The sequence below is a fragment of the Hemiscyllium ocellatum genome, chromosome 16 (assembly GCF_020745735.1).
Source record: "Hemiscyllium ocellatum isolate sHemOce1 chromosome 16, sHemOce1.pat.X.cur, whole genome shotgun sequence".
NCBI lineage: Eukaryota > Metazoa > Chordata > Chondrichthyes > Orectolobiformes > Hemiscylliidae > Hemiscyllium > Hemiscyllium ocellatum.
In genome coordinates this window covers 58,269,418-58,296,857 of record NC_083416.1, presented here as the reverse complement: position 1 = coordinate 58,296,857, position 27,440 = coordinate 58,269,418, and the positions used below count along the sequence as shown (strand labels likewise).

General features: G+C 41.7%; 1 protein-coding gene across 2 annotated transcripts in view; it reads left to right on the top strand.

Annotated features, from left to right (window-relative positions):
* The first annotated feature begins 1,063 nt into the window (after nt 1-1,063).
* Nucleotides 1,064-27,440, top strand: part of LOC132823442 (organic cation/carnitine transporter 2-like) — a 113,695-nt gene continuing 87,318 nt past the window's right edge. For both annotated transcript variants that reach the window (XM_060837307.1, XM_060837308.1), the window contains exons 1-2: nt 1,064-1,490; nt 23,283-23,386. In XM_060837307.1, coding sequence (XP_060693290.1) covers nt 1,101-1,490; nt 23,283-23,386 — 494 coding nt within the window. In that variant the 5' untranslated portion in view covers nt 1,064-1,100. The remainder of the gene's footprint in view (nt 1,491-23,282; nt 23,387-27,440) is intronic.

The window sequence follows — 27,440 nt, the reverse complement described above, 5'->3', positions numbered from 1 at the left end:
TTTGAAATTAACAAAAAGTAAAACTTGCAAATGATAATTACTGGTCTGGCTTGTTTTATGCTCTCTCTCTCTCCCAGTACGTCTAGTGGTTCATTTTCAAGTTCGATTCCAGCCTCCGGCTACTCTCTATGTGGAGTTTGGACATTCTCCCCGTGTCTGCGTGGGTTTTCTCCGGGTGCTCTGGTTTCTTCCCACAGTCCAAAGATGTGCAGGTCAGGTGAGCTGGCCATGCTAAATTTCCCCATAGTGTATGGGGCATTAGTTAGAGGGAAAAGGGGTTTGAGTGGGTTACTCTTCGGAGGATCGGTGTGAACTTGTTGGGCCGAAGAGCCTGTTTCCACACTATAGGGAATCTAATCTAATCAGTTTAGGGTGGCATGGTGGCTCAGTGGTAGGCACTGCTGCCTCATAACACTGGGGTTCCCATGTTCGATTTTAGCCTTGGGCAACTGTCTGTATGGAGTTTGCACAGTCTCCCTGTGTCTGCGTGGGTTTGCTCTGGTTTCCTCCCACAGTCCAAAGACTGACCTGATGTGCAGGTCAGGTGAGTTGGTCATGCTTAGGTGCATTAGTCAGAGGGAAATGGGTCTGGTTGAGTTTCTCTTTGGAGGGTCAGTGTGGACTGGTTGGGCCGAAAGGCCTGTTTCCACACTGTTTTCCTACTGTTTTATCACTGGGAGGCAATGAACATCATCAATAGTAGGCAAAAATATGGAATTGGAAACTGAAACAGATCAGGATGATCTTATTGAACAGCAGGGCAGACTCGATGCCTACTTCTAAAAATGCCTTGCAGCTTGTAAACAGAAATTGTAATCTTTGTTAAAAAAATATTTGGGGCGACAATAGAAATAGTGGGAAGAGCAAGAAATACTTCAATGGCTGGCAGATGAGCAATTCACTGAAAGAACCCCTTTAAGAATTCTGTAGGATTGGGTGGAGCTAACCGTTGTGAGCATGGTGCAGTATTTATAGTGGAGGCGATTGAGTTTAAAGCGGAGTTTTAAATTATTCAAGTCTGTAGTTCCGGTCTGCCTCCTGACGACAAGTTGCTGCAGTTTAACGGGAGAGTTACTGCCGGTTCTCCCACTGTCACTAACATGCGGGATTACGATGAAATCACCGCTTTTCTCGGAGAGTGGGGACCCTTTCAGAAAATTATCTTCTTCCTTCTGAGCATCAGTGTCTTTCCCAATGGTTTCTGCGGAATGTCCATAGTTTTTGTCGGGGATACTCCTGAACACCGCTGTTTCATTCCCGGGAACCTCAACCTCAGTGAAGCGTGGATGAACCGCACGATCCCTCTGGAACAAGACAAGGACAAACTCCAGTACAGCAAATGTAGACGGTACCGGTTGGATGTGATCAAGAACCTCTCGGAGATATTCCCTGACCCGGATTCCGTCAATATTTCTGAGGTGGGACAGGAGCCCTGTTTGGATGGATGGGTGTACAGTAAGGAGCAGTACATCTCCACCATCGTCAGCGAGGTAAGGGCTGGAGCAGGCACAGTGTGAGACAGGGAGTAGTTTGCAGTGCTCAGAGCAGCGGGAGTTAAGGACAAATTTTAAAGAAACTGAGACACTTGTGTCTTAAAAAACCAAATGGCAGACGCATCTCGATCAAAAATCGTGACCCGATAACTGCAATTCTTTATGTTATGTAACTAAGGGCCAGATTTAAACGTTTAGCTCCTGGGTTTGTATTTGATTTGAATTTAAATTCTTTTTTATGGATTCAGCTCGCTCCTCCGGTTTTTTTTAGATTTAATTCTATTAACGTTTTTCAGGCATCACGTCAACAGGCAGCTCACGTTTGTCTCAAATTTAGCAAAGTGAATGTCTGAATAACGATTCTGATTGCTCCCAGCATTTGCTGGTTCAATGATGGTGGCGAATGAGCTGCCCAGGGGGACGCGGCTGGGGAATGCATGGCATCAGCGGATTTTCGAAAGGTTTCTTCAAGTGCCTGAATCCCAAAAAAAAACACATGGGTGGTAGGATTGGAAAAAAGAATGTTGAGGCAACATGTTTTACTGATATCGGCGTGGTATTTTCCCAGATGATCTTTTCGGTAACTTTTTTGTATTTGCCATCCCTACCAGTATCCGATACTAGGGAAGAGTTGTTTGAAGGCAATTTGTCGTTATCAATTCTCTTTCTGTGTTTGCTTTGTCTTCGGCCCACCTAGTAATTAGTCCTCGAGGATACTTCACGATACAATATCTATTGTTCTTCGATAACAAGATCTATCGCGTGATAGCAATAAGTACAACTTCACTTTCACAAGCAGAATGACTAGGAAGGTGGGAAGCTGGTGTGTGCTGTGAAATCTGCAGTAGCCTCCTTGGGTGGAATATTGCTTGGGACCTGAACAGTGTTGGCTATGGTGAGATTTAAAGCAAAAAGGGGGCCTGGTGAAGGATGCCAGAAGAAACTCCTTGCATCTCTTGCATATCTGCTAGATGGCGGAGGCAAATTTCTCACTAAGCCATATTGAGTTGCCGATTGAAGGGCATTACAGCTTGTTAAATAGCTGATTCACTCATTAATATTTAGCATCCTACCTCAGCAAATATGCCCCAATAAGCTCAATATCAAGAAGCCTTGACGTGGAAGTCGGATTGGGTACCCGGTGACTTTGACTCACCATTGGCAGTGAATGGTCTCCATGTTGCTCAGCACCTCGGGGTGTGACCCATACTGGCCAGCCAGACCCAGCCCTCATTAGTGGGTATTGGCATCCTACATTTGCCAACTTGTCATGATCCTCGTGGCACCTGTTCAACACATTGGCGAGTTACTTGGGAAGTACAATGCTGCACTGCAGTGTTCATTGACCATGCAGCAGTCTTTCAATATTCAAGGCCATTTTTTTACCCAGGGACTGGCACACAGATTGGACCAGGCTGAGCCATAGGGGTGCTCACTTGCTGTCTTTGAACTCACTCGCTTTGTACCTATACTCACAGCATCCATGCCTGTTGCCATGCTGGTGCTTCAGCCAGAGCTAAAGGATAGTGGTGGCACTGCAATGCGATGCTTTTCTCTGCAGCCAAACAGGCTCACTGTCAGTAAGGATCTGTCTGAGATTTTGCATGGCATGCTAAGACTTCATCTAACATCTACAGCATGTGCCAACTGCCTGCATACCAAACTCTCTGCATGTTTATGCAAATAACTGACCATGTTGGGTGTGGGTGGGAGCTAGTCTATACTTCAGTCAAAGGGAGGGGGGAAGGAGTGCTTTCAGTAATCCAGATAACATCAGCTGCATGCACAGTCTACACACTGTTCTGGAGCAATTAACACAATTAGTTGTCCATTCGGTTCAGGTCAGGAGATATGCCCAACTACAGTCCAGGGAATAGTCAATGGTCAGTCCTGTAAGTCCACCACAGGCTGATCGGGGAATATCATATTATCCATCACTGACCAACAAAGAGAGCAGCAGGGATCTAATCAGTCACACCTGGAGGCTATTCATTGAAGTCAGTTGGAGTACCATGGGGAATACAGTCCTTGGGTGGGATCTGTGCATTGCAAAGATTTTTATCTTTCTGACTTTTGATTTGTGGACTAAAATGGGAAAGGAATGCTTTTAAATCCAAGGACCGTGAAAGGCATTGCTGCACTTTCTAAAAGGGAGGGACTGAATTTCATTGAAATAATGTTCATCCTGCTGCCTTGTTCAAGCAGGAGCGAGGAAGTCAGTTATTTTCTCCCATCACTTGCTTTAAAATGTTGCTTTTAACTGACAAGTCAACAGCTTGATAACTTGTGAATCAGTCACTCTGCCTCATGCAAAGAAGTGGAAATTACCTGGAGAGAAGAATAGATTGAAGAATAACCCATTCTGACAAGCTCAAGGATCATCTCAGTGAGCCCTGTGGACACAGTCATGAAACTGCCTTCTGTTTTTTTCTCTCCTCCACCATGGCTTATTGTCAGTATTTGTATGTATGGGGAGGTGGCTTTAGAAGAGAGTGAGAATTTCACAGGGAGAGTTATACACCAACAGTTTATATATTCGAGCTGCAGCTAAACAACCATGTCTTACTGAGAGATGATGTTCACTCGAAGTTTCCAACAGATTCTGAAATCACTAGTGCTTCAGTAAATTAAAATCAAGCTCTGAGTTTGACATGACCTGAACATTATCATCCAATAAGGCATTCTTCAGATTTGGAATGAGACAGTGATTCTTGACAAGTAGACTGTTGGGTAAAGATTATAGACCAGCCTGTTCTCACAGTGATAAGCAAACATGTTCTGACTGATTTCACAAAACAGCAACCAGTATTCAGAAAATTGACTGATTTGTTTCTTTAGTCCAGTGATAAAGAAATGTCTTCATTTAAATAAAAACTACTCATAGGACTTGCACGTCACTGGCAAGGCTATATTTATTCCCAGCCTCTAATTGGCCTGAGAAGATGGTGAACTTTTCTAAACAGCAGCTGGTATAAGCAACATTTTGTTGGAGACAAAAATACCGTAGATGCTGATATCCAAATGCTGTAAACACTTGCCCCTGCTACCCCCTTTATCTGCAGCTCCCCTTACACCCACCCTTAGTCCTGAAGAAGAGTAACACCCGAACCTTCTACACCTCCTGCTGCTACCTGGCTTGCTGGTTCTTCCAAACGCCTGTCAATCTGAGCAACACAGTTGAATAGCTGCTGAGGCATTGTCGGAATGCAGATGACAATGGAGGGAGTTACACAGAGCAAACTGGATGAGGCCAACAGCATTCCTTCCCTAATAAATATGACTAATGCAGATGGGCTTTTTAAAACACTAGCAGTTGCACAATCCATTTTAACGATACCAGCTTTACATCTCCTTTCCAAATTTTTTAAAAACCTTTGTCGAAATGTTCAAACTTCATTTTGGGATTTGAATTCCGTTTTTCTTTTGCACTATAGTCTAGAACGTTGAATTAATAGCCCAATCACACAAATACTGCATGACTAGACAGTGGGACAAATATTTGCCTGCCCACTATTAGCGTTACGGAGGTTGCCATTGCCCAGAAAGGAAACTGCACTCACAATATGAACACATTAGCTAAAGAGCCGGTCAAAGTCTAGCAATCCTGCAGGCGTGTAACTCACTCCTGACTCCTCAAAGCCTGTGCATCAACAAGGAGCAAGTCAGGAGTGAAATGGAATACTTCCCTGGATGAATGAAGTTTCAATAATATTCAAGTAGCTTAACACCATCTAGGCAAAGCAGCCCACTTGATTGGCACCACATTCACAAGGACCCACTCAGTCCACTGCTGATGTTCAGTAGTATGTACTATGTACATGATGCACTGCGGAAATCCACTAATGCTGCTTACACAGCACATTCTAAACCACAACCATTATCAATGAGAATGCCAAGGACAGCAAATGTATGGGAACAACACCACCACCTGAAAGTTTCCCCTCCAAACTACTCACTGCCCTAACGTGGAAGTCTTTCCTTCAGTGTTGCTGCATCAAAACCTTGAAACTCCCTCACTAATAGCTTTTTGTGACTGCCTACATTAAATTGATTGCAGCGCTTCAAGAAGGCAGCTCAGCACCATCTTCTCAAGGACACTTAGGAATGGATAATACTGGCCCAGCCTAAAAAGCTCACATCCCATGATTGTGTTTTTTTTTAAAATAATGTTTCAATGATATATTCAGTGAATGATGTACCAGGTTTTCAAATTTAAATTTGACAATATGTTCTTTCTATTTCTTTTAAATATTTTCCATTTAATAGGCTACACTGCAGAATTGAAGCCCATTAAATAAATGTGGCATGGATATAAATTGGCTAAAGGACAAGAAGAAAAGAACAATTATATTGGTCCACAGCCATTATTTGGCCTGGATGAAGATATATAGTGGATTTCTCTAGGGATCAGTGAAAGAACAATCACTTTAATGATTCATAATGATATGGATATGAAGAGTATAATTTCAATGTTTGCAAATGATACAGTTAGGGTATGGAGTAAACAATGTGGCAGATGGTGTTTGCAAGAAAAGCTGTTGGAATGGGTAGACATGAGGCCGATGAAATTGATGCAGAGAAATGCAAAGTGATACATTCTTTAGAATTAAGAAAGGCAATACAAGTCAAACAGGAATGGTATCATGGTGATTATGTTACTGGAATAGTAAGCCATAGGACTAGATTAGCATTTTCAATTTGATTAATTGTTAATATTTGTAATTAAAAGCGTAACGCAGAAATGAGAATCACGCAGCTGCTGGATTGCAGGAGAACACTGGATTGCTGGAAAAAAACCCATCAGCTTCTCTAATGTTGTTTTAGCAAAAGGAATCTACCATGCTTCCCTGATTTGACTGGTGCAGATTAAGCTCTCAGTAATGCTAAAATGCAACGTAGTTGATTCTTATATGCCTCTGAAATGTCATAGTTGAAAAATGTGTGGCTGAAAAAGCACAGCAAGTCAGGCAGCATCCAAGGAGCAGGAGAGTTGACATATCGTGCATAAGCCCTTCATCAGTAATGTAGGGGGTGGGCTAAGGGTGCTGAGAGAGAAACAGGAGGGTAGTGGGGTGGTGGGGGGGAAGGTTCCTGGGAAGGCAATAGGTAGATGCAGGAGGGGTGATAATGATAGGTCAGAGGGGAGGGTGGAGCAGATTGGTTGGAAGGAAAATGGACAGACAGGACAGTTCAAGGGTGTATTGTCAAGTTGAATGGTTGGATCTGGGATGAGGTGGGTGGAGAGGTGACTAGGAAACCAGTGAAGTCGATTTTGATACTGTGTGGTCCCAAGGCGGAAGATGAGGTATTCTTCCTCCAGTCGTCAGATGGCTTACATTTGACAGTGGAGGAGGCGCAGGACTTGAATGTCCTTGACGGAGTGGGATGGGGAGTTGAAATGGTCGGCCACACAGGACAGTGGGATTGTTGGGTGCGTGTGTCCTGGAGATGTTTTCTAAAATATTCTGCAAGTTGATGTCCGATCTTCCCGATGTAGAGGAGACCACATCGAGAGCTACGGACACAATAGATGAGGTGTTTGGATGTGCAGGAAAATCTCTGCTGGGTGTGAAACTGGGGCCTTGGATGGAGATGAGGGGGGATGTGTGGGCGCAGGGTTTACACCTCTTGCGGCAAAGGAAGGTGCTGGGAGTGGAGGGTGGGTTGGTGTGGGATGTGGACGTAAGGAGCAAGTCATGAAGGGAATGTTCTTTGCGAATGCAGAAAGGGGTGGGAGGAAATTATATCCTATAGTCCCGGAACCCTGCACCGTCTGGTTCTACCTCTTACTCAGAATCCACAAACCTGATTGCCCCAGTCAACCTATCACCTCCGCCTGCTCCTGCTGCACCAAAATTATCTCGTCATGTCTTGATATCATCATGTCCCCCTTGGTCCAAGAAATCCCCACATACATTCAGGACCTCACCCACGCCCTCCACCACCACCATGACTTTCATTTCCCAGCCCCTAATGCCTCATCTTCACCATGGACATCCAGTCCCTGTACACATCCATCTGCCAAGATGAAGGTCACCAAGCCCTCCGTTTCTTCCTTTACCTACCAACCCAACCAGTACCCCTCCATCGACACACTCATCTGACTGGCGGAAACTGGTCCGCACCTTCAACAATTTCTCCTTTGAATTTTCCCACTTCCTTCAGACCAAAGGGATAGCCATGGGCACATGCATGGCCCCAGCATGCCTGTCTCATTGTAGGATACATGGAACAGCCCATCTTCCGCAATTACACCAGCACCATCCCCACTTTTCCTCTGCTACATTGATGTCTATATTGGTGCCACCTCATGCTCCCACCAGAAGATTGAACAGTTCATCAGCTTCACTAACACCTTCCATCCTGAACTTAAGTTCACCTGGACCATCTTGGATACCTCCCTCTCCTTGCTGGACATCTCCGTCTCCATCCCTGGCAACTAACTTAACATGGAAATCTATTTCAAACCCATATCCTCCCATGGCTGCCTGGACTACATGTCCTCCCAACCGCCCCTAACCCTGGTAAAAATGTGATTCCTTACTCCCAATTCCTCCACCTCCACTCTATCTGCTCCCAAGGTGAGCAATTTCAGTTCCAGGACATCCCAGATGGCCTCCTCTTTCCAGGACTTCAACTTTCCCTCTCACATGATCAAAAATGCTCTCTAGTGCATCTCCTGCACTTCCTGCACCCCACCATTCCAACCACAACAAGGCTAGAATCCCCTAATCCTCACCTCCACCCCACTAATCTCCAGATACAGCACATTATCCTCTGGAATTTCCACTACGTACAATCAGACACCACCAGCAGAGATGTAGTTCCCTCCTCACCTCTATCTTCATTCCACAGAAACCATTCCCTCCATGACTCCCTTGCTAGGTCCACACTCCCCACCAATCCACCCTTCACTCCTGGCACTTTCCAATTCCACTGCCAGAGGTGTAACACCTGGGCCCACATGTCCCCTGTCATCTCCATCCAAGGTCCAAAGGATCTTTTCAGATCCAGCAGAATCTTCCTGCACATCCAACATCTAAACAACTTATCTACTGTGTCCATTGCTCTCAATATGGTCTCCTCCATATCAGGGAGACAAGACGCCAACTCGTGGAACACTTCAGAGAACATCTCTGGGACACGTGCATCAAACAACCGCACTGCCCTGTGGCCGACCACTTCAACTCCTCCTCCCACTCTGCCAAGGACATGCATGTCCTGGGCCTCCTCCTCCGCCAAATCCTAGCCACGCAACACCTGGAGGAAGAATGCCTCACCTTCCGCCTTTAGACCCTTCAACCACACAGCACCGTCATCAATTTTTGCTAGTTTCCTAAAATCCCCTAACCCCACCTCATCCCAAATCCAACCCTCCAACTTGGCCCCACTATCTTGAACTATCCTACCTGTCCATCTTCCTTCCCACATACCTGCTGCACCTTCCCCTTTGACCTATCACTATCACATACACCTGCACGTACCTATTGCCTTCCCAGCTATCTTCCCCCCCATCCCCACTCCCAAACACACTCTCCTGTTTATCTCTCAGCCCCCGTTCCCCCTCCAACCCCCCACATTCCTGATGAAGGGCTTATGCCCGAAATGTTGACTCTCCCATTTCTCGGATGCTACCCGACCTGCGGTGCTTTTCCAGCACCACACTTTTCAACTCTGATCTCCAGCATCTGCAGTCCTCACTTTCTCCTAGCATCAGGAATGCCCTGGCCTACATGTCATTTCACCATTGTAGGATCAAATCCTGAAGATGCAGCCCCTCACTCACTTTGTGCTCTTACAAATGTTACGACATGGAGAAAACCCTCCTGCTTAATTTAAACTAGCAACACAGAAAAAAGTTATCCCGTGCCATAGTCTGTGAAAACTCGAGAGGCCAAGAACTATTTAAAGTAAAAATTAACAACTCTATTTCTTAAAATAGAACAGAGAATAATTAACGAGTCGAAATGGTGTCCTTCCTCATCCGTATGTAAGGACAACACATCCATCCTAGGACAAGCCAAACAAAGACATGCACAAGAATTCCTAGAGGCATGGCATTCCAACCGGAACTCTATCAACAAACACATCAAATTAGACCCCATCTACCACCCCCTGAGAAAAGGAACAGGAAGTGACTTCATCACAGGAAATAACATCCCCGCAGGAAATGACATCACCAACCCAAAGAAACATAAACATATAACTAGAAAGCAGGAATTTTCAGCAGTGCTTCGCCTGAGGCCCACTGAAGATGTTACCTAGTAGGGTGACGAAATGTCTGGAAATGAACCTTCAAGCTCAACGAGCAAACTTACATCCAAAGCCTCTTATCACAAAACCAGGCAGCTTTTGGTTTTTCTCTGTATTCCTGTCTTTTTTCCTTCTTGGGTTCATAGGTTACTGATCGATAAAGGTATCTTTAAGAGAGCTATTTTTTGGGCAGCCTTTACATGTTGGTGGCGTGGCAGTTCTCTTCCCAACTGTTTAATTTTCCCCAAATCATCGGATTGTGTTATTGGCTTTTAAGATTGTCAATATACTCAATTCAAACTTGATTGGAGGTTGGTATATTGAGGTATAATTTAAACTGGTCAAATTTGAATTTGTTTTTGTCTCCAGGCAACCAGCTAATCGAGTTGTTTGTCCAAATGTTACATTAGAACACTTGGCGCTGTCAGGTAGTTCCATGAGCTAATAACTTTCTTAAAGGTATGATACACCCACATCTTCGTAACACAACACATGGACTAAAGGCTGCTCACTACCACCTTCTTCAGGGCATTTGGAAATGGGCAATAAATGCTGGTCTCAGAAATGATGCATAGCTAAAACAGAATAAGTAGTGCACTTTTAAGGAGGGGTGTGGAGGGGGCATAGAGACAGTTAAGAGTATATATACAGAAATCGTTTGAAGTTGGCAGGAGAGACTGAGAAATCAACTGATTTGCAAATGGGATCTCAGGTTTCATTAATGGAAATATAAAATGTAAAAATAAGGGTCCATGATGAATCTTTATTAAAAAAAACTGGGTTTGTCACACTGGAGCAGGTATAACATACAAAATTAAGATACTGTGGATGCTGAAGGTCTAAAATAGAAACAGAAAAAGCCAGAGAAACTCATCAGGCCGGCAGCATGATGAACAGAGCTAATGTTTCTAGTTTTAATGATGGATATTACACTAAGATCTGTTTGGTAACACAGAACTTAAACATTATGAATAAGTGGCACAAACTCCAAAATGGAAATTGTGTGGCAACAAGAAATTAAAGAGCCCAAGATGTCTTTGAAGATTATCTTTGTCTTGAGGAATTGGCATGGCTTTTATGTCCTCTGTTTTACTAGGCTCGCACAGGAGAAACAAGAACTGAGAAAGTTAATCTTTGACACACAGATGTGATATCTTTGATTGTTGAAACCAGTCTTAGTATAATGGATGTAATGCATTTCATGTGAGCTCGCAAGAACTTCCAGCCTATGCATAATCTGATGGAGAGTTATTGAAAACTGTATCATCTGAATAGAGTACAAAATATAGTGAATTCCTGTACTGCAACTTGTGTACAACATTTACTGACCTATAACCAGGTCTTGGCATCAAACCTCAAGAAGAATGTCAATCCTATAAATCTCAACTATACCTTTTTTGATATTTTTTTTAAGTTTGCTTACACTCACTAAAATAAGGATGAAAGAAACCAAACCGGGAAATGGAATAGCCATTCATAATGCATGGAAAGAGGGTTCTGATTGTTTGCAATTGGCCAAATTCTCCTGCTGTATAAGTTGGTCTTTTTCTTTCATGTTGGCTTCTTGTGTCCTAGTCCTGATGAATGCAAAATGAAAAGTTTCTGTGTCTCTTTGCAATGTTTAGATTCTGATCTGTTGTAAAAGATGGGAGGATGAGTGAACAAAAGGGAAGGTCATAGAAAAGATGGTAGAAGTTAGAGATCAAAGGTGTCATGGAATGAAAGGCAAAGGGAGTGGTATTGGTTGAAGAGAAGAGAAAATTATTGGACCAGAGTAGGAATAAAAACATTTGCTTGAAAAGCTCAATGGATCTGACAGCATCTGTAGAAAGAGAAATTAGGTTAATGCTTCAAGTCCTATACGACTGTTCTTTAATTTTTTTTCTCATGCAGAAGAAGTGCATGATGGAACATGATTAGGAGATGGTTTGGACACTAGAACAGGTCTGGTTTGTCCTTGGTTCTGTCTAATCATTGGTCCATCATATTTATGGACCTAAAAAAGATCTCAGTTCTCAGCTGGTTGCCAGGTATTTTCTGTGGGATCCTGAAAGTAGATGTGTTGTCCCATGTGTAGTTTTGGCATTTCTGACTGCATGTTTGTTGTCATGCACACTTGTCATCCTCTTTTTCAATTGTTCATGCTGCGTCCAAGCTTTAAGGAGTATTTTGGGTATGAGTTGATAAATTGGAATGCATGGATCTGCTAAACATGAGCTCTGCTGATGATGGAATGATTCCACTCAGAGGTATTACTCTGATATGTCACATAGCAAGCAAGATCTGTGCATTGCAATGTTTGAATTTGAGGATTATATTTTTAACTGCATATCATGCATTCAGCTACGCTATTAGACATGGGATAGTATGGAAGTGAAGTAGCGTAGCTAATACTTTGTTTTTCACAAATCCTAGAATGGCATACCAGTACTTTTGAAATAATCTTGCTATAGGAGCTGAATAAATGGAAAATGGAGCATGCATGACATACTATGGACTTGACAAATAATGGCATAATTTGTAAAGTAATCAACAATGGTGATATTATCATAGCCAACCTTTCTTATGTCCATGGAAGTGATCTTGAACCAAGGATCTGCATGTATGTCAAGTGGTATCAATGGTTCTTTATACTAAATATAAATGCATTCTCTTGACATGCTTCACAGTTCTGAACAAGTACTTCAATGTCACCACTGAAACCCAACCAGCATGCTGACAGTCTTGCAAGGCTTCTTGTCTGCTGTATGTCAATGATGAAGTGCATCAGGTTGCAAAGATTCAGATCCAGTGACATCTATCTCCTGGGCTTGTCTCCTTGGACTTATAAAATTACAATTTTGCTGACTGGTCCAGTGCTTCAAAGAGTCACTTGTGTTTCTCCCGCCGAAGGAAAGCCAAGTCCTCTTTCAATAATTCCCTTCTGAAAGCGATGAAGACCTTTGAACAAAAATAGAAATTGTGTGGTAACAAGAAATTAAAGAGCCCAAGATGTCTTTGAAGATTATCTTTGTCTTGAGGAATTGGCATGGCTTTTATGTCCTCTGTTTTACCAGGCTCGCACTGGAGAAACAAGAACTGAGAAAGTTAATCTTTGACACACAGATGTGATATCTTTGATTGTTGAAACCAGTCTTAGTATAATGGATGTAATGCATTTCATGTGAGCTCGCAAGAACTTCCAGCCTATACATAATCTGATGGAGAGTTATTGAAAACTGTATCATCTGAATAGAGTAAAGAATATAGTGAACTCCTGTACTGCAACTTGTGTACAACATTTACTGACCTGTAACCAGGTCTTGGCATCAAACCTCAAGAAGAATGTCAATCCTACAAATCTCAACTATACTTTTTTTAATGAGTTTTTTCTAAGTTTGCTTTTCAAACCAGGCATCATGGATCAAGACATACTCTACATATCCCAACAAGGTACACCAGTTTCTGTACTCCTGCACATTTTTTTACTGATTCTTTCATTCCCCATCTTCTCCAACTCAAATATCAATTTGTCATTTAAGTAGACTCTGCACTAAAATGGTGGATTAATAAAAAGAAGACTTGTGTTCTCCTGTTAAAATACAATGTTGTAGCTTTCTTTAAACTGTCAATGTTGTTAAAACACTTTTGATTGTCAATGTTGAATCATTAATTGAAGTGATTGGCAAAGTTTCTGATGGGATTGTGACTCTAAGGTTACGGTATACTGGTATATCTGCTTGACTGGTCCAGCAGTGTTGACAATGCTGTGATTTCTAGGCTGCTTGATTGTACTTGTATACCAGCACTATTGATTGTATATTTGAAAAAGGTGAAACATTGTTTACTGAAAGTTTTGCATTCATAAGCTTTGTCATACCTTCCCATGTCTTTAGATCCTTTTTTTGTAGAATTCACAGGGATAGTATATTGATAATTTTTCCTTATGTCAATCTTAGCCAATAACAAATAGACACCAGTTTTCTGATGACAGACAGCTTGAGCTTTTGCGAACAGTTCAGATGCTGTGTTAACATTGTCAATCACGTGGAAAATATCAATATGAAACATGTGTTTACCACACAGTCTGTCTTGATGCATATACATTTACAGATTCTGTTTTTTTGATCAGTTCAAATATTCTCTCCTTGCAGGATACCAGATGGTCTTTATTGTAGTTCAAATGTACTGATTGTGTGCAGTCTGTTGAGTCACTGTGTGGCCCTTTGCAACTGCGTCAACCTTTGTTCTTGTTCACTTCCTCTGCCACTGGCCTTTCTTTTCACATGCCTTGCAAAATTGATTGGAAGCTGGGCATTGCATGCAGAAGGCCACACCTTTGACATGTCTTGCTTTGGGTGTTTTTGTTCTGGGGACCTATGAGCTATGTCATTCCTGTGTCTACTTCCGTCCTTCAATAGCTTTTAAATGCCTGAGATTGGGAGTTAGTCTCGCAAATCCTCTGGAGAGAATCATTAGAGACAGATGCAGTCACAGGGGTGGATGTATTCACCAACCCAATCTTTTGTTAGATCTTTTTTCCAGCTCCCCATCTGGAAAATCACACAAATAACCCCTTTTCTCTGCATCTGTTCACAAAATGAAACACGGATTCTATACGTTTCTGTCTAAATTCCATGAAGCCAGTTTAATCAATTCTGATTTGGCCTTCTAATGTGTCCAGACCATTTGGGGAACCTTTAGCTTTCTTGCTTGTTAATTCAGATTTGAAAATTCTATTAATTCTTTGTTCCTAATTGATAATAAAGCAATTAAGGTTTGTTTATCTTCATTGGGCACAACAAGTTCTAAAAGCCACAATTCTGAATGCTGTTTAACCTATTGTCATTCTACTTGGAGATCTACATAGAACATAGAACATAGAAGGATACAGCGCAGTACAGGCCCTTCGGCCCTCGATGTTGCGCCGACCGAATCCTACCTAACCTATACTAGCCCAATAACTTCCAAATGCCTATCCAATGCCCGCTTAAATGACCATAAAGAAGGAGAGTTCACCACTGATCCGGGCAGGGCATTCCATGAACTCACAACCCGCTGTGTGAAGAATCTACCCCTAACATCTGTCCTATACCTACCACCCCTTAATTTAAAGCTATGTCCCCTAGTAACACCTGACTCCATTAGCGGTAAAAGATTCTTAGTATCTACCCTATCTAAACCCCTAATCATCTTATACACTTCTATCAGATCTCCCCTAAACCTTCTCTTCTCCAATGAGAACAGCCCCAAGTGCCTCAGCCTTTCCTCATAAGATTTTCCTACCATTCCAGGCAACATCCTGGTAAACCTCCTCTGCACTCGTTCTAAAGCTTCCACATCCTTCCTATAGTATGGCGACCAAAACTGCACACAATACTCCAGATGAGGCCTCACCAGAGTCTTATACAACTGCAACATGACCTCAGGACTCCGGAACTCAATTCCTCTGCCAATAAAGCCCAGTACACCATATGCCTTCCTCACAGCACTATTTACCTGGGTGGCAACTTTCAGAGATCTGTGTACATAGACACCAAGATCCCTCTGCTCATCCACACTACCAAGTAGCCTACCATTAGCCCAGTAATCCATCATCTTGTTATTCCTACCAAAGTGAACGACTTCGCACTTAGCTACATTGAATTCCATTTGCCACATTTCCGCCCAGCTCTGCAACTTATCTATATCCCGCTGTAACCTACCACTTCCTTCCTCACTATCCACAACTCCACCGACACTATCCACAACTCCACCGGACTATCCACAACTCCACCGTCACTATCCACAACTCCACCGACACTATCCACAACTCCTCCATCTGTTGAGCTCCAATTTAAACTAGGGAATGTTGCAGTGTAATACTCGCCTTTTACCCTCTCTTTCTTTTATACCTGAGGTCCAAAACCATTCTCCTAGATAAAGTAGCAATTTTCTTGTACTCTAAGGGGCATTTTCAAGATAGCAATCTGTGGTGTAATGTAGTGATCAGTGCAAGGGCCATGGTTATTTGCAATATATTTAAATTACCTGGATGAGGAAAAACATACTCTAGTCAGGTTGCAGATGGCAGCTGGAATACTGTGAAGAGTTTTGGGCCCCTTATAAAAGGAAACATTATACTGGCATTGGATGTCATCCAAAAAAGGCTCACTCAGCTGATCCCAGAAATGGAGGCACTATCTTATGAGGAGAAATTGAGTACTCAGTGGAATAAAAAAGAATGAGAGGCCACCTTACTAAAACATACAAGATTCTGGGAGAACATGACAGAGCAGTTGCGTAAATTTTGTTTCTCCTTGAGGGAGAGTCGAGGAAGAAAGAGCATAATTTCACACATTCAAGATAAAGATGAGGAACATCTTTTCTCAGAGGGTAATAAATTGGTGGAATTCTTTACCAGAGAGGGCCGATGAGGGTAGGTTATTGAGTATATTCAGGGCTAAGATAGATAGACATTTAACCAGTAAGGGAGTCATGAGTTATGGGTGAAAAGGCAGGAAAGTGCAGTGGAAGAAAATCAGAGCAGCCGTTGAATGATGGAGCAGATTTGATGGACTGTATGGTCTATACCTCATGTTCATAAAGGCTACTGCACATGCGGTCTCCTCTACAATGGAAAGGTCAAAGGCCGATTGGGCAATGTCTTTGAGGGATACCTACCTTCCATCCACAAGCATGTCTCCAATCTTTCACTCTTTTGCCATTTTAATACACCATCTCTGTCTCGTGTTCATATTTCTGGCCTAAGCCTGCTGCAGTGTTCCAGTGAAGCCCAGTGTAATTTGGAGAAACAGCACCTTGCTAAATGAGTAAGCATTTTACGCCTTCCAGACTGAGTTCAACACTTCAGATCATTCACTCTTGTCATTCACTTTTTTCTTCTTGTGCCTGTATCTCGTTTTCATGCTGTAACTTTCAGTCAGAGTTGATCTTTATTGTACAGTTAGCACTAGTACATTGGGCCAACGTTGATTCTTTTTTAAAACTATTTTCACTCTCCTTGCCTTTTATTTGATGACTCCTTTGAGCTCTAACCTTCCTCACTGCCTGAACTGCCCTTTTTGTGTAATTGCCCCTTTGCCCTTTTTCAGCAGATGAAAATATCTATGGATTAAGATTGTCTGAATATCACTAGATCTGTTAATGCATTATTATGCCAGTATTTCTTTCTATTTTGGAATGTGTTAATAAAAAAATCACTTTTCGTACTTGGTATGTTGTCAAGTGTTTTATTCAGGGAAATATATTTGGGAAATTTCATGAAAGTGCAAAATTGTATAATGTCTGTGCATATAATTAGCTGGAATTTATTTTACACACCCTTAGTAATACCAAAAGTACTTTGCACCTAATTAGGTATTTTTTAAACATAAAAACTAGAGTAAAATGGAAAATGTGGCAGTAATATCCCATAAATACCAATGAGATGAATAACCTTAAAATATTTCAGCAATGTTGGCATGAACACTATTCTGCTTTTCTTCAAATAGTACATCAGAATATATTAATTTGAGCTGAAAGGGTAGAAGAAATTGTATTTTGACATTTTCTACAAAATGAATTATCCCTCTTAGTACTACATTGAAATGTCAACTAGATTGTGTACTCAGATTTTTAGAGTGAGATGTGTCATAACCAAAGCTGTCTACTTCTATCTCTGTAATGTCAACAAACTCCAGCCCAGCCTCATATCATCTGCCGATGAAACTCCCATCCATGACTTTGTAACCTATCAACTTAAGTATCTTAATGCTCCCCTGACCACCCTCACCTAGTCCATAAACTCAATTCAAATCAAATACCTGCTGCCTAAAACTCAATGATCCATTATCCTTGTGCTCACTTACATTGGCACTTGTTTAGGCTAAAGCTTCATGTTTTCAAATCCCTTTATGTGATCACCTGTATCTTATTTTCATGCTATTGCTTTCAGCAATACATAAAAGTATACAAAAAGGGCATTTGGTTATGATGTTGTGTTTCCCTATCCCTGTAGCGGTCGAAGCAAACACTCGGAGACACAGTGTGGCTTTATCTTCATCTTTATTCCGGGCTCTGGAGGGAGAGAACGATTATCCCAGTGCACAGAGACATGAGTTCACGGTAATCTCATGAACAGCAGATTCCTAAGGAATTATGTAGTCATCTACAGGGAGCAGTATCCAAATAAGGCAACTATATTGATTGGGTGATCATTACAATCAGCGAGCATCAACAGTAAAGATTTACCCATCTGGCATTATTCAATGGATGTTCTTAACCTTGTTAACTGGCATTACATAATGGATGCTTTTCACCTCGTTAACCCACTCCCCTTCCTCCAGCACCTCATTGTTCACTGCAAGTTCTTATCTGGTCAACGTCATACTAGCTGAACCTATGTCATGCAACCCAAACCGTTCTGATGAAGGGCTCTGGCCCGAAACGTCGAATTTCCTGTTCCTTGGATGCTGCCTAACCTGCTGTGCTTTAACCAGCAACACATTTTCAACTGTGATCTCCAGCATCTGCAGACCTCACTTTTTAACCCAAACCGTTTCCCTACTTGCTCATACCTTATACACCTTCTCAATGACACAGTCGGTTCTGCTATAATGTGTGTTTCTTCAACGTGAATTGGCTGCAACATGATTGAAGAATTTAAACCATCATTTGTAGAATGCAAACTTTCCTCACATGTACAGTATTGGCTATAATGCAATTCTGGTCCCATTGGTTTAAATGGTGCTGCTATTACATGATTTTCTTATAACGTGGAATCACGTGGGAACAAGACTACCTCATGATATCAGAACAGACTGTAATCTCTTTCACTTTGACCCTTCAAACTTCCCTGACTGTCCTCTTGATGATGCTAATCCAGCCATGAATGATAGCTATACTTTAAAAATCCTTGGTCCTGGGGTCTGGAATCTCCTTGCTAAACCTCTGTATCGCTCTGGAATTTTTGCCTGTAGGACACTCGTTACAGCCTAATATTTTGACCAAACTTTTGGTCTTTTGTCCCAGTACCACTTATGCAGCATAGCTGTAATACTGTCATTCATTTAACAGTATGTCCAATTCACAAAAGGCAGGCCAAATCCACACAATAACCACTACGTCAGTACCCTCTTGATCGTAAGCAAAGAATGGAAAGTGTCATCAACTGCTATCAAATGGCACTTGCACAGTAGTAACATACTCAATGATAATAACCATCATTGAATGAGTTCCTCTGTTTTATTATAAATTATCAGAGAATGTGTTTAATAATATACAATTTGCTCAGTTCAGTTTTTAATGGCACTTAAAAGATATTTTTCTTCACTGACCTGTCCAGACTGCTGGCACAAATGGGATTTGAACCTAGGTCACCTGACTCAGAGATACGCACACCAGTACTGCACCACAAGAGCCCGCAAGTGCATCAGGACTTTTTTTTAATATCCGGAAATGCTATCACACACAAAACACAGAACATAGACCTGAGAACAGTACAGGCCCTTTGGCCCTTGATGTTGTGCTGACTTTTTATCCTACTCTAAGATCAGACTGACCGACATACCCTTCAATGTACTATCTTCCATGTACCTATCCAAGAGTTGTTTAAATGTCTCTAATGTATCTGACACCATTACTACTGCTGGCAGTGCATTCCACATACCCACCACTCTCTGTAAAGAACCTACCTTTGACATATCCCCTAAAACTTCTTCCTTAAAATTATGCCCCTTTGTGATGGCACTGGGACAAAGTCTCTGGCTATCTACTGAATCTATGCCACTCACCATATTGTACATCTCTATCAAGTCACCTCGCATCCTTCTTCGCTCCAATGAGAAAAACCCTAGCTCCCTCAACCTTTCTTCATAAGGCATGCCCTCCAGTCCAGGCAGCATCCTGGTAAATCTCCTCTGCACCTCCTTGAATGCTTCCACATACTTCCTATAATGGGGGGACCAGAACTGAACACAATATTCTAACCAGAGCTCTATAGAGCTGCAACGTAACTTTGTGGCTCTTAAACTCAATTCCTCTGCTAATGAAAGCCAACACACCAAATGTCTTCTTGACAACCCTGGGTGGCAACTTTGAGGGATCAATGGACGTGGATTCCAAGATCCCTCTGTTCCTCCACATTGCCAAGAATCCTGCGTTCAACTCAGTATTCTGCATTCAAATTCGACCTTTCAAAGTGAATCACTTCACACTTTTTTCCAGGTTGAATGCATCCTGCCACTTATCAGCCCAGTTCTGCATCCTGTCAACATTTCCTTGCAACCTACAACAGCCCTCCACATTATCTACCACACCACCAACTTTCATGTCATCGACAAACTTACTAACCCACCCTTCTGCTTTTTCATCCAAGTCATTTAAAGAAATTACAAAGAGCAGAGGTCCTAGAACTGATCCCTGAGGAGCACCACTGATCACCGAGCTCCAGGCTGAATACTTTACATCTGTCACCACCCTCTGTCTTCTATGGGCCAGCCAATTCTGTATCTAGACAGCCAAATTTCCCAGTATCCCACACTCCTTACTTTCTGAATGACCCTACCACGAGAACCGTATCAAATGACTTGCTAAAATTCATGTACACCATATCTACTGCTTGACCTTCATCCATGTATTTTGTCACATCCTTAAAGAATTCAATGAGGTGTGTGAGGCATAACCTGCCCCTCACAAAGCCATGCTGACTATCTTAATCAAACTATGATTTTCCAGTAATCATAAACCCTGTCTCTCAGAATCCTCCTCAATACTTTACCCACCACAGATGTGAGACTGACTGGTTTGTAATTCCCAGGATTATCCCTATTCCTTTTCTTGAACAAGGGAATAACATTTGCCAGAGCTGAAAATGTGTTGCTGGTTAAAGCACAGCAGGTCAGGTAGCATCCAAGGAACAGGAAATTCGACGTTTCAGGCCAGAGCCCTTCATCAGGAATCCTGATGAAGGGCTCTGGCCTGAAACGTCGAATTTCCTGTTCCTTGGATGCTGCCTGACCTGCTGTGCTTTAACCAGCAACACATTTTCAGCTCTGATCTCCAGCATCTTCAGACCTCAATTTTTACTCTTACAATAACATTTGCCACCCTCCAATCATTTCACAGTACTCCAGTGGACAGTGTGCTAGAGGCGCAGCAATCTCTTCCTAGCTTCCTGTCATAACCTAGGGTATATCCCCTTTGGCCCGAGGACTTATCTAGCCTTATGATTTCTAAAACTTTCAGCATTTCATTCTTCTTAACATCAACCAAATCCAATATGGCCTCCCTTCTAGTTGACCTATCTACATAATGAGTCAGGAACCCTTCCTGGACACACCTGATAAAAACTACTCCATCCAAGCTATTTGAATTAAGGAGGTTTCAAACAATGTTAGGGAAGTTAAAGTCACCCTTGACAACAAACCTGTTACTTCTGAACCTTTCCAGAATCTGTCTCCCAATCTGCTCTTCCATGCTAATGGGGGGGTCTGTAGAAAACTCCACTTTCTGTTTCTGACTTCTACCAATACTGACAAACACTCCACAACAACCTTCCTCTCTATTGCCGTGATGGCTTTTTTCGCCACCAAATCACCTGTGGTAATTTTTACCTGTTAATCACTACCATTAAATGAGTTCATCATTGTAGTATCCTGCGAAGACTATCTTCAGTTACTTCATCAAATGCCTTCCCTCCATCATATGTTCCAATATGAGATGGTGGTTATTTGTGCAATGTTCAGCACCATTCACCATTCATGCAATATAGAAACAGATGTGCCCCTGAAAACAGGATGTGGGTAGCATCAGGCATCGGCTGATAAAAGGCAAGTGACAATCATTCACACAAGTGCTAGCCAGTAATCGCCTGGAGCTTTTTGTACTACAAGGCAAAAACATACAGCTCCTTTCCTTCCTGAAGTCCATTAGTTTCTTTCTCAAGCATTCACACGATCAAGCTGTTCTGCTACCAGTGAGATAACCACAGTTATTGACAAGCAAGAGACTTTTGTCAACAATAACTGGTCACTAGTTCATAGACCAGTCACCTATTGTTGCCAGCTGAAGTGCCATTCTTACACAGCCCCTTGGTTCTGGTTTGTCTATAACCAGACCTCCACCAGTGATTTGAATAAGTAGCAGTGTAAACTGTACTTACGAGGCTTGCTTGTTTTTAAGCAATGCAACAAACCTTGGTTTTAAAAACAGCTGATTTCCCATTTCAGCCCACAATCAAAATATATGGTCTTTACTCCTAGCAGCAGTTTTTGCATTAGTTTTCAGTGGAGTTTGCATTGGATTGGAGGCACTGTTAGCTTTGAGCTTTCAAAAACCTGCAAGCAATCTTTCTCTCTGACTCTGTGGACAGAAAGTAAATAAAAGCCAAAAACTCTGCAGAAAGTAACACTTCACACTCAAACTATGACCATTAACTGACCATTTACCAAATTGAGGATTGCTGTGGTCAACAACCATGTGATATAATTGCCAAAAGCCAAAGAACTGTCAGTAAGTCACCTCATTTCCCATTGTAATTTGGAGTCTTGTTCCACACACAAGGTTCCTTTTCTGGCTATATTTGCCACCAACGATATTGTTTGCATATTAATAACAAAAGTTCTATTTTGTCACATTTTAAAGTTTAAATTTGTGATAATAAATAGGTGTTCTTGCTTTATCATTTATTAATTAAAACATGGTATATTTAATTTTGATAATGGTCCAGTCAGACATGAACTATCCTAGTGATTAAATTGATCATTTTTACATCTGTGATGATCATGAAATAGTAGAGGGTTGACTTCCAGCACGTCATTCCCATCTGACTCATGACACACCAAAACGGAAAAGATGTATTTTCTTGTGGTTGAATCGAGAGCTAGTGGTCATTATTTAAAAATTAAATGTAGCCAAAAATGAGGAAAATTTTATTTCTCCTGAAAAGCCATCTAACTTTGGACTCCAGTACACCAGACGCTAGTGGAGGTGGAATTCAAGCAAGGGAATCAAAGACTGTTGGAATTCAAAACACAAACAAATCAGTCTTGATCTTGTTCAGCTAACGCAGGTTTGATGGGTCAAATGTTTGTATGTCCATTTCACTTGGAACTATGCCACTTTCACAGTTGCTGGATCAACAGTCCTGAAACTGCCATTCTAACAGCACTTATGGGGTAGCTGCATCTGGTGCACGTTGTGGATCAAGATTACTCCACACGAACTTCTCCAGGAGCATTGAGATGGGCAGCAATTGTTAACTTTGCCAGTGACATCCACATCCATTGAAAGAGTAAAAGTAACTGAGTGTCATATTGGTTTCATATTATTCCATGAAATATCTTGAAATGTTTTACGATGTTATAATCACTATGAGTCATCATAGTTCTCAAAGCAACATCTTTCTGTCATTATATGGTGCATACAGTGCTGTAGGCCTATACTGATATTGTTTTGGTGAGCTGATGGAGCTTTTTCTCTTACCCTGTTTCTGTGTAGCCAATGCTGTAAGACGGCTTGTCTGTAATTTTCCCTAAACCACACAAATGACAGTTTTCATTTTGTTTTTCATTTCAGTGGAACTTGGTGTGCAACGATGACTGGAAAGCACCATTTGCTATGTCAGTATTCTTCTTTGGAGTGCTGACTGGTTCCTTTATTTCTGGACAGTTATCTGACAGGTATTTTACTTCTCTTAATAAACTCTGTCACAAAGAATCTTTAGCCGGTGTATTAGCCTCCTAAGTTAAATGGGGTAGGGAGCATTGTAAAGATTGGGGTTGAGAATTGATTGGCAATAGTTATGTTGTGTTCTCACCAGCTTTTGTTTTAGTGTCTGGGTTTGAGATTAGATTAGATTCCCTACAATAAGGGAATCTACAACTCCACACCAACCCTACCAAGAGTAACCCATCCACCTACCCTACATACCCCTGGCTAAACACACCTAACCTATGGGCAATTCACCTAACCTGCACATCTTTGTGACTGTGGGAGGAAACCAGAGTACCCAGAGGAAACCCACACAGACACAGGGAGAATGTGCAAACTCCACACAGTCACCTGAGGTAGGGATCGAACCCAGGTCCCTGGTGCTGTGAGGCAGCAATACTAACCACTGAGCTGCCGTGCCGCCCCAGGAATTGAGCTTCAATTAAGCACAATGGGCCTGACGGGACTTGAACGTATAACCTTCTGATCTGGAGTTAGACATACTACCATTGCACCACAAACCCATAACGCATAAGTGCATTAGGCATTTTCTGCAGGCTGTTGGGTATCCTCATAAATATTCCAAAGTCCAGATATTTGATAAAATCATTTAAAACTCAGGTTTTCACCTTAGTACATGCAAATTCTGCACAGTATTGATCACAGTAGAAAAAGTCGATTTCAACAGATCAGGGTAGGAAAGGAGACAGCATGATCACTGTATTTACAGTTTTAATGGAATCTCCTGAGCAGGAGTGACTTGGATAGTAGCCCTTTTGCCCAATTCAGAAAGTTGTTTGTTTAAATTCCCTCCCCAGACTTGAGCACAGGTTGATAATCCAGTGCAGTACTGAGGGAGTTCTGCAATCCGAAACGCTTCTCCTAGATTCCTGATGGTGATATCCCACGACTTAAAATCCTGCTTCCTCCAACCAGCTTTTTGTCCTACCCCAGGTGCAAGCAGGACATGATTCATGCTGTATTTATGCAAGCTTGTTAATTGCATCCTCCCCCTCACATCACCTCCATCTTCACATATATGTGTCCAAAATGTAAATGGACACTGTTCTTTATTATAGAGATTGTTTAGTTGATTCAATATGTATCTTCCATAAAAAGGGCAAACAGAATGATTTGAGAGATAAATGAATCTGCTGAAATGAGTAACAGATACCAGTATTTAAAACCAAGTTCATGAACTACAAACAGATAATTTTGTGGCATATTAATTACACTTTGTATTCCTATAATTAATCCTACATTGAGTTCTTGTTATTATAGTAAAGTGTATTTTTACTTTCTTAATTCCTTTGTGACTTGCTATTCCACATAACAAAATAATCTGTGTATAAGAATGAAAGGGCAAATAATATTTGTAAATGAAATTTTATATTTGTATCTCTGTCAATCCTATGTTCTTGTTGTGAAGTTGAATGACTGAGTGTATGAATTTATGTGTGTTCAAACCTAGATGAATAAATGTAATAATGAATAAATCTCCTTAGTAGACGTTTTTGCATCCAAACATCTTGATTTGGGCAAAAGTGGCTGGACTGCAGTCGTCTTCAGAGAACAAAATTATAGTCTAGTCACTTTTGCGCTGTGAAGATGATCACCTGATTTTGACTTGAACTGCTGCAGTTTTTGTGTGATGACTTTCTCACAATGCTGTTGTGTAGGAAACATTAGAACATTGGTCAGTGATGAGGAAGGATTGGTGATAAAAATCCGGATCAGTTATATATGATTGGAGACCTTGGAGTTATGGAAATATTCTTAGTTTTGTTATTTTTGATAGTATTTTATTCATACATGGTATAAGGACTGTTTTTTGGTCTTTTTTTTAATCTTGAGACTGAAATGAGTGAGAACTGTCTTACAGACAGTGTTTTCAAGGATTGCTGCATGTTTTGAAAAGCTAATAATTTGACAGTCATGGCAAATATCATTAAAACAGCTGTTTCAACAAGCTATATTTGATGTTTGCATTGTAGACATTACTGAAATCAATGGGTCATGTACAAATGCAGCTTGGTGTGGAGAAAACATTGGTTGGTCTTGGACTAGTGACCAATTTTTGATGACAAAAGCCTTTTGCTTGCTAAAGAATACATGGGTGTGGTTCTCAGGTAACTGAACAACTTGGGATAGAAACAAGATACGGAGAAAAGTGTTTTCATCTCCACCAACAGGAGCTGTCTGTCACTGTTTTCTGCAGTCAAAATGCATTTGAACCTGAAAAAAAACAGTTCATATTTTTTGAGCAGTAGTTGTAAATTGTGATTTTTAACTGAGAAGTCAGAGACCTTTAAGTGACCTGGTCAGCTTGTGCCTCTTACAAACTAGTGGAATCATTCAGAGAAAGACAACTGACTGGCATAAGAATCATAAGGACCATCTCAGCAATCTTTGAATAGGAAGGGGAATCTTTAACTTTTGTGATGATTCTGGGAATAGTGGGACTTGATTTCCAGAGAGTTACTCCAGTAAATTGTGACAATGGAATATGTGCATTGAAGGGTAGTTCAACATTTATTCCCTTTCTCAGAGGTGTTTGTGAGTCATTTGTTTAACAGCTACAGTTCATCCGGTGCAGGTACTTTTCAGTTCCTTTGGGGAAGGGTTTGCATGCATTTGACTCATTGCTAGTAGAGAAACAGTGATACATATTGAAGTCAGGATGGTGTGTTTCTTTGAGGAAAACCCAGTAGTGATCTTCCTATCCATGTGCTCTCCTTTTTGTTCTTTGCGGAGTTCCTGGATTTGTAATGTGCTGTTGAAAGAGTCTTAGAAAGGTGCTGCAGTGCATCTTGGATATGGAATGTGATGCTATTGCAAAATAATTGAACTGCTAAAGTTGTGTTCCTTGAAACATGCTGTCCTTGCCCTTTTCAATGTTACAGGCTGCTGATTTGAAAGGTGCGCGTATGCTCTGCTTCCACTATGTGTCAGTTATGGAGGGAATTAATATTTAAGATGGGGAATGGCATGCTGATCAAACAGACTGCTCTGAACTGAATGATGTTAAGCCTCTTGAGTGTGGTTGGAACTACATTTATTGGCAATTGGAGAGTATTCAATCACAAGTGCCTTTGAGATAGAAAGTGTGATAATTGACAATGTTAGATTTGTCCTGTTTTTTTTGTGAACTGGCCAGCCAATTCTCCACACAACCAGCCAATTTTCCACATTGACCAAGTAGATGCAGATTATAGATGAATTGGAGCAGTTTGACTCGGAATGCAACGAGTTCTGGAGCATTAGTTTTCAGTGCTACTTGCCGGAATGTTGTCAAGACCCTTTGCACTTTGTGTTTAGTACCTTCAGATTATTCTTGGAATGAATCAAATTATTTGAAGACCATTTGAAGGTGTCTGTGGGGACCACAGAGGATTCCTAAGTGGATCATCTACTTGAAACTTCTGCCTGAACATAGATACAAACATTTTATCTTTGTCTTGTGAATGATCCCTGGGCTCCAGCATCATTAGAGGGAATGTTCCCAAAGCTTTCTCATCTGGTTAATCATTTAATTGTCCACCACCATTTACAACTGCAAAAGGCAGCAATGAAGAGCCTTGACCTGATCCATTAGTTTTAGATTAGATTACTTACAGTGTGGAAACAGGCCCTTTGGCCCAACAAGTCCACACCAACACACAACCCACCCATACCCCTACATTTACCCCTTACCTAACACTACGGGCAATTTAGCATGGCCAATTCACCTGACCTGCACATCTTTGGACTGTGGGAGGAAACCGGAGCCCCCGGAGGAAATCCACGCTGACACGGGGAGAACGTGCAAACTCCACACAGTCAGTCGCCTGTGGCGGGAAATGAACCCAGGTCTCTGGCACTGAGGCAGCAGTGCTAACCACTGTGCCACCGTGTTTGTGAGATACAAACATACAAAGAAGGAGCAAAAGTAGGTTACATTCCCTACAGTGTGGAAACAGGCCTTTTGGCCCATAGCCCTGCAGCTGACTGCACTGAAGGTGCAGATCCAGGTACTTTTAAAAA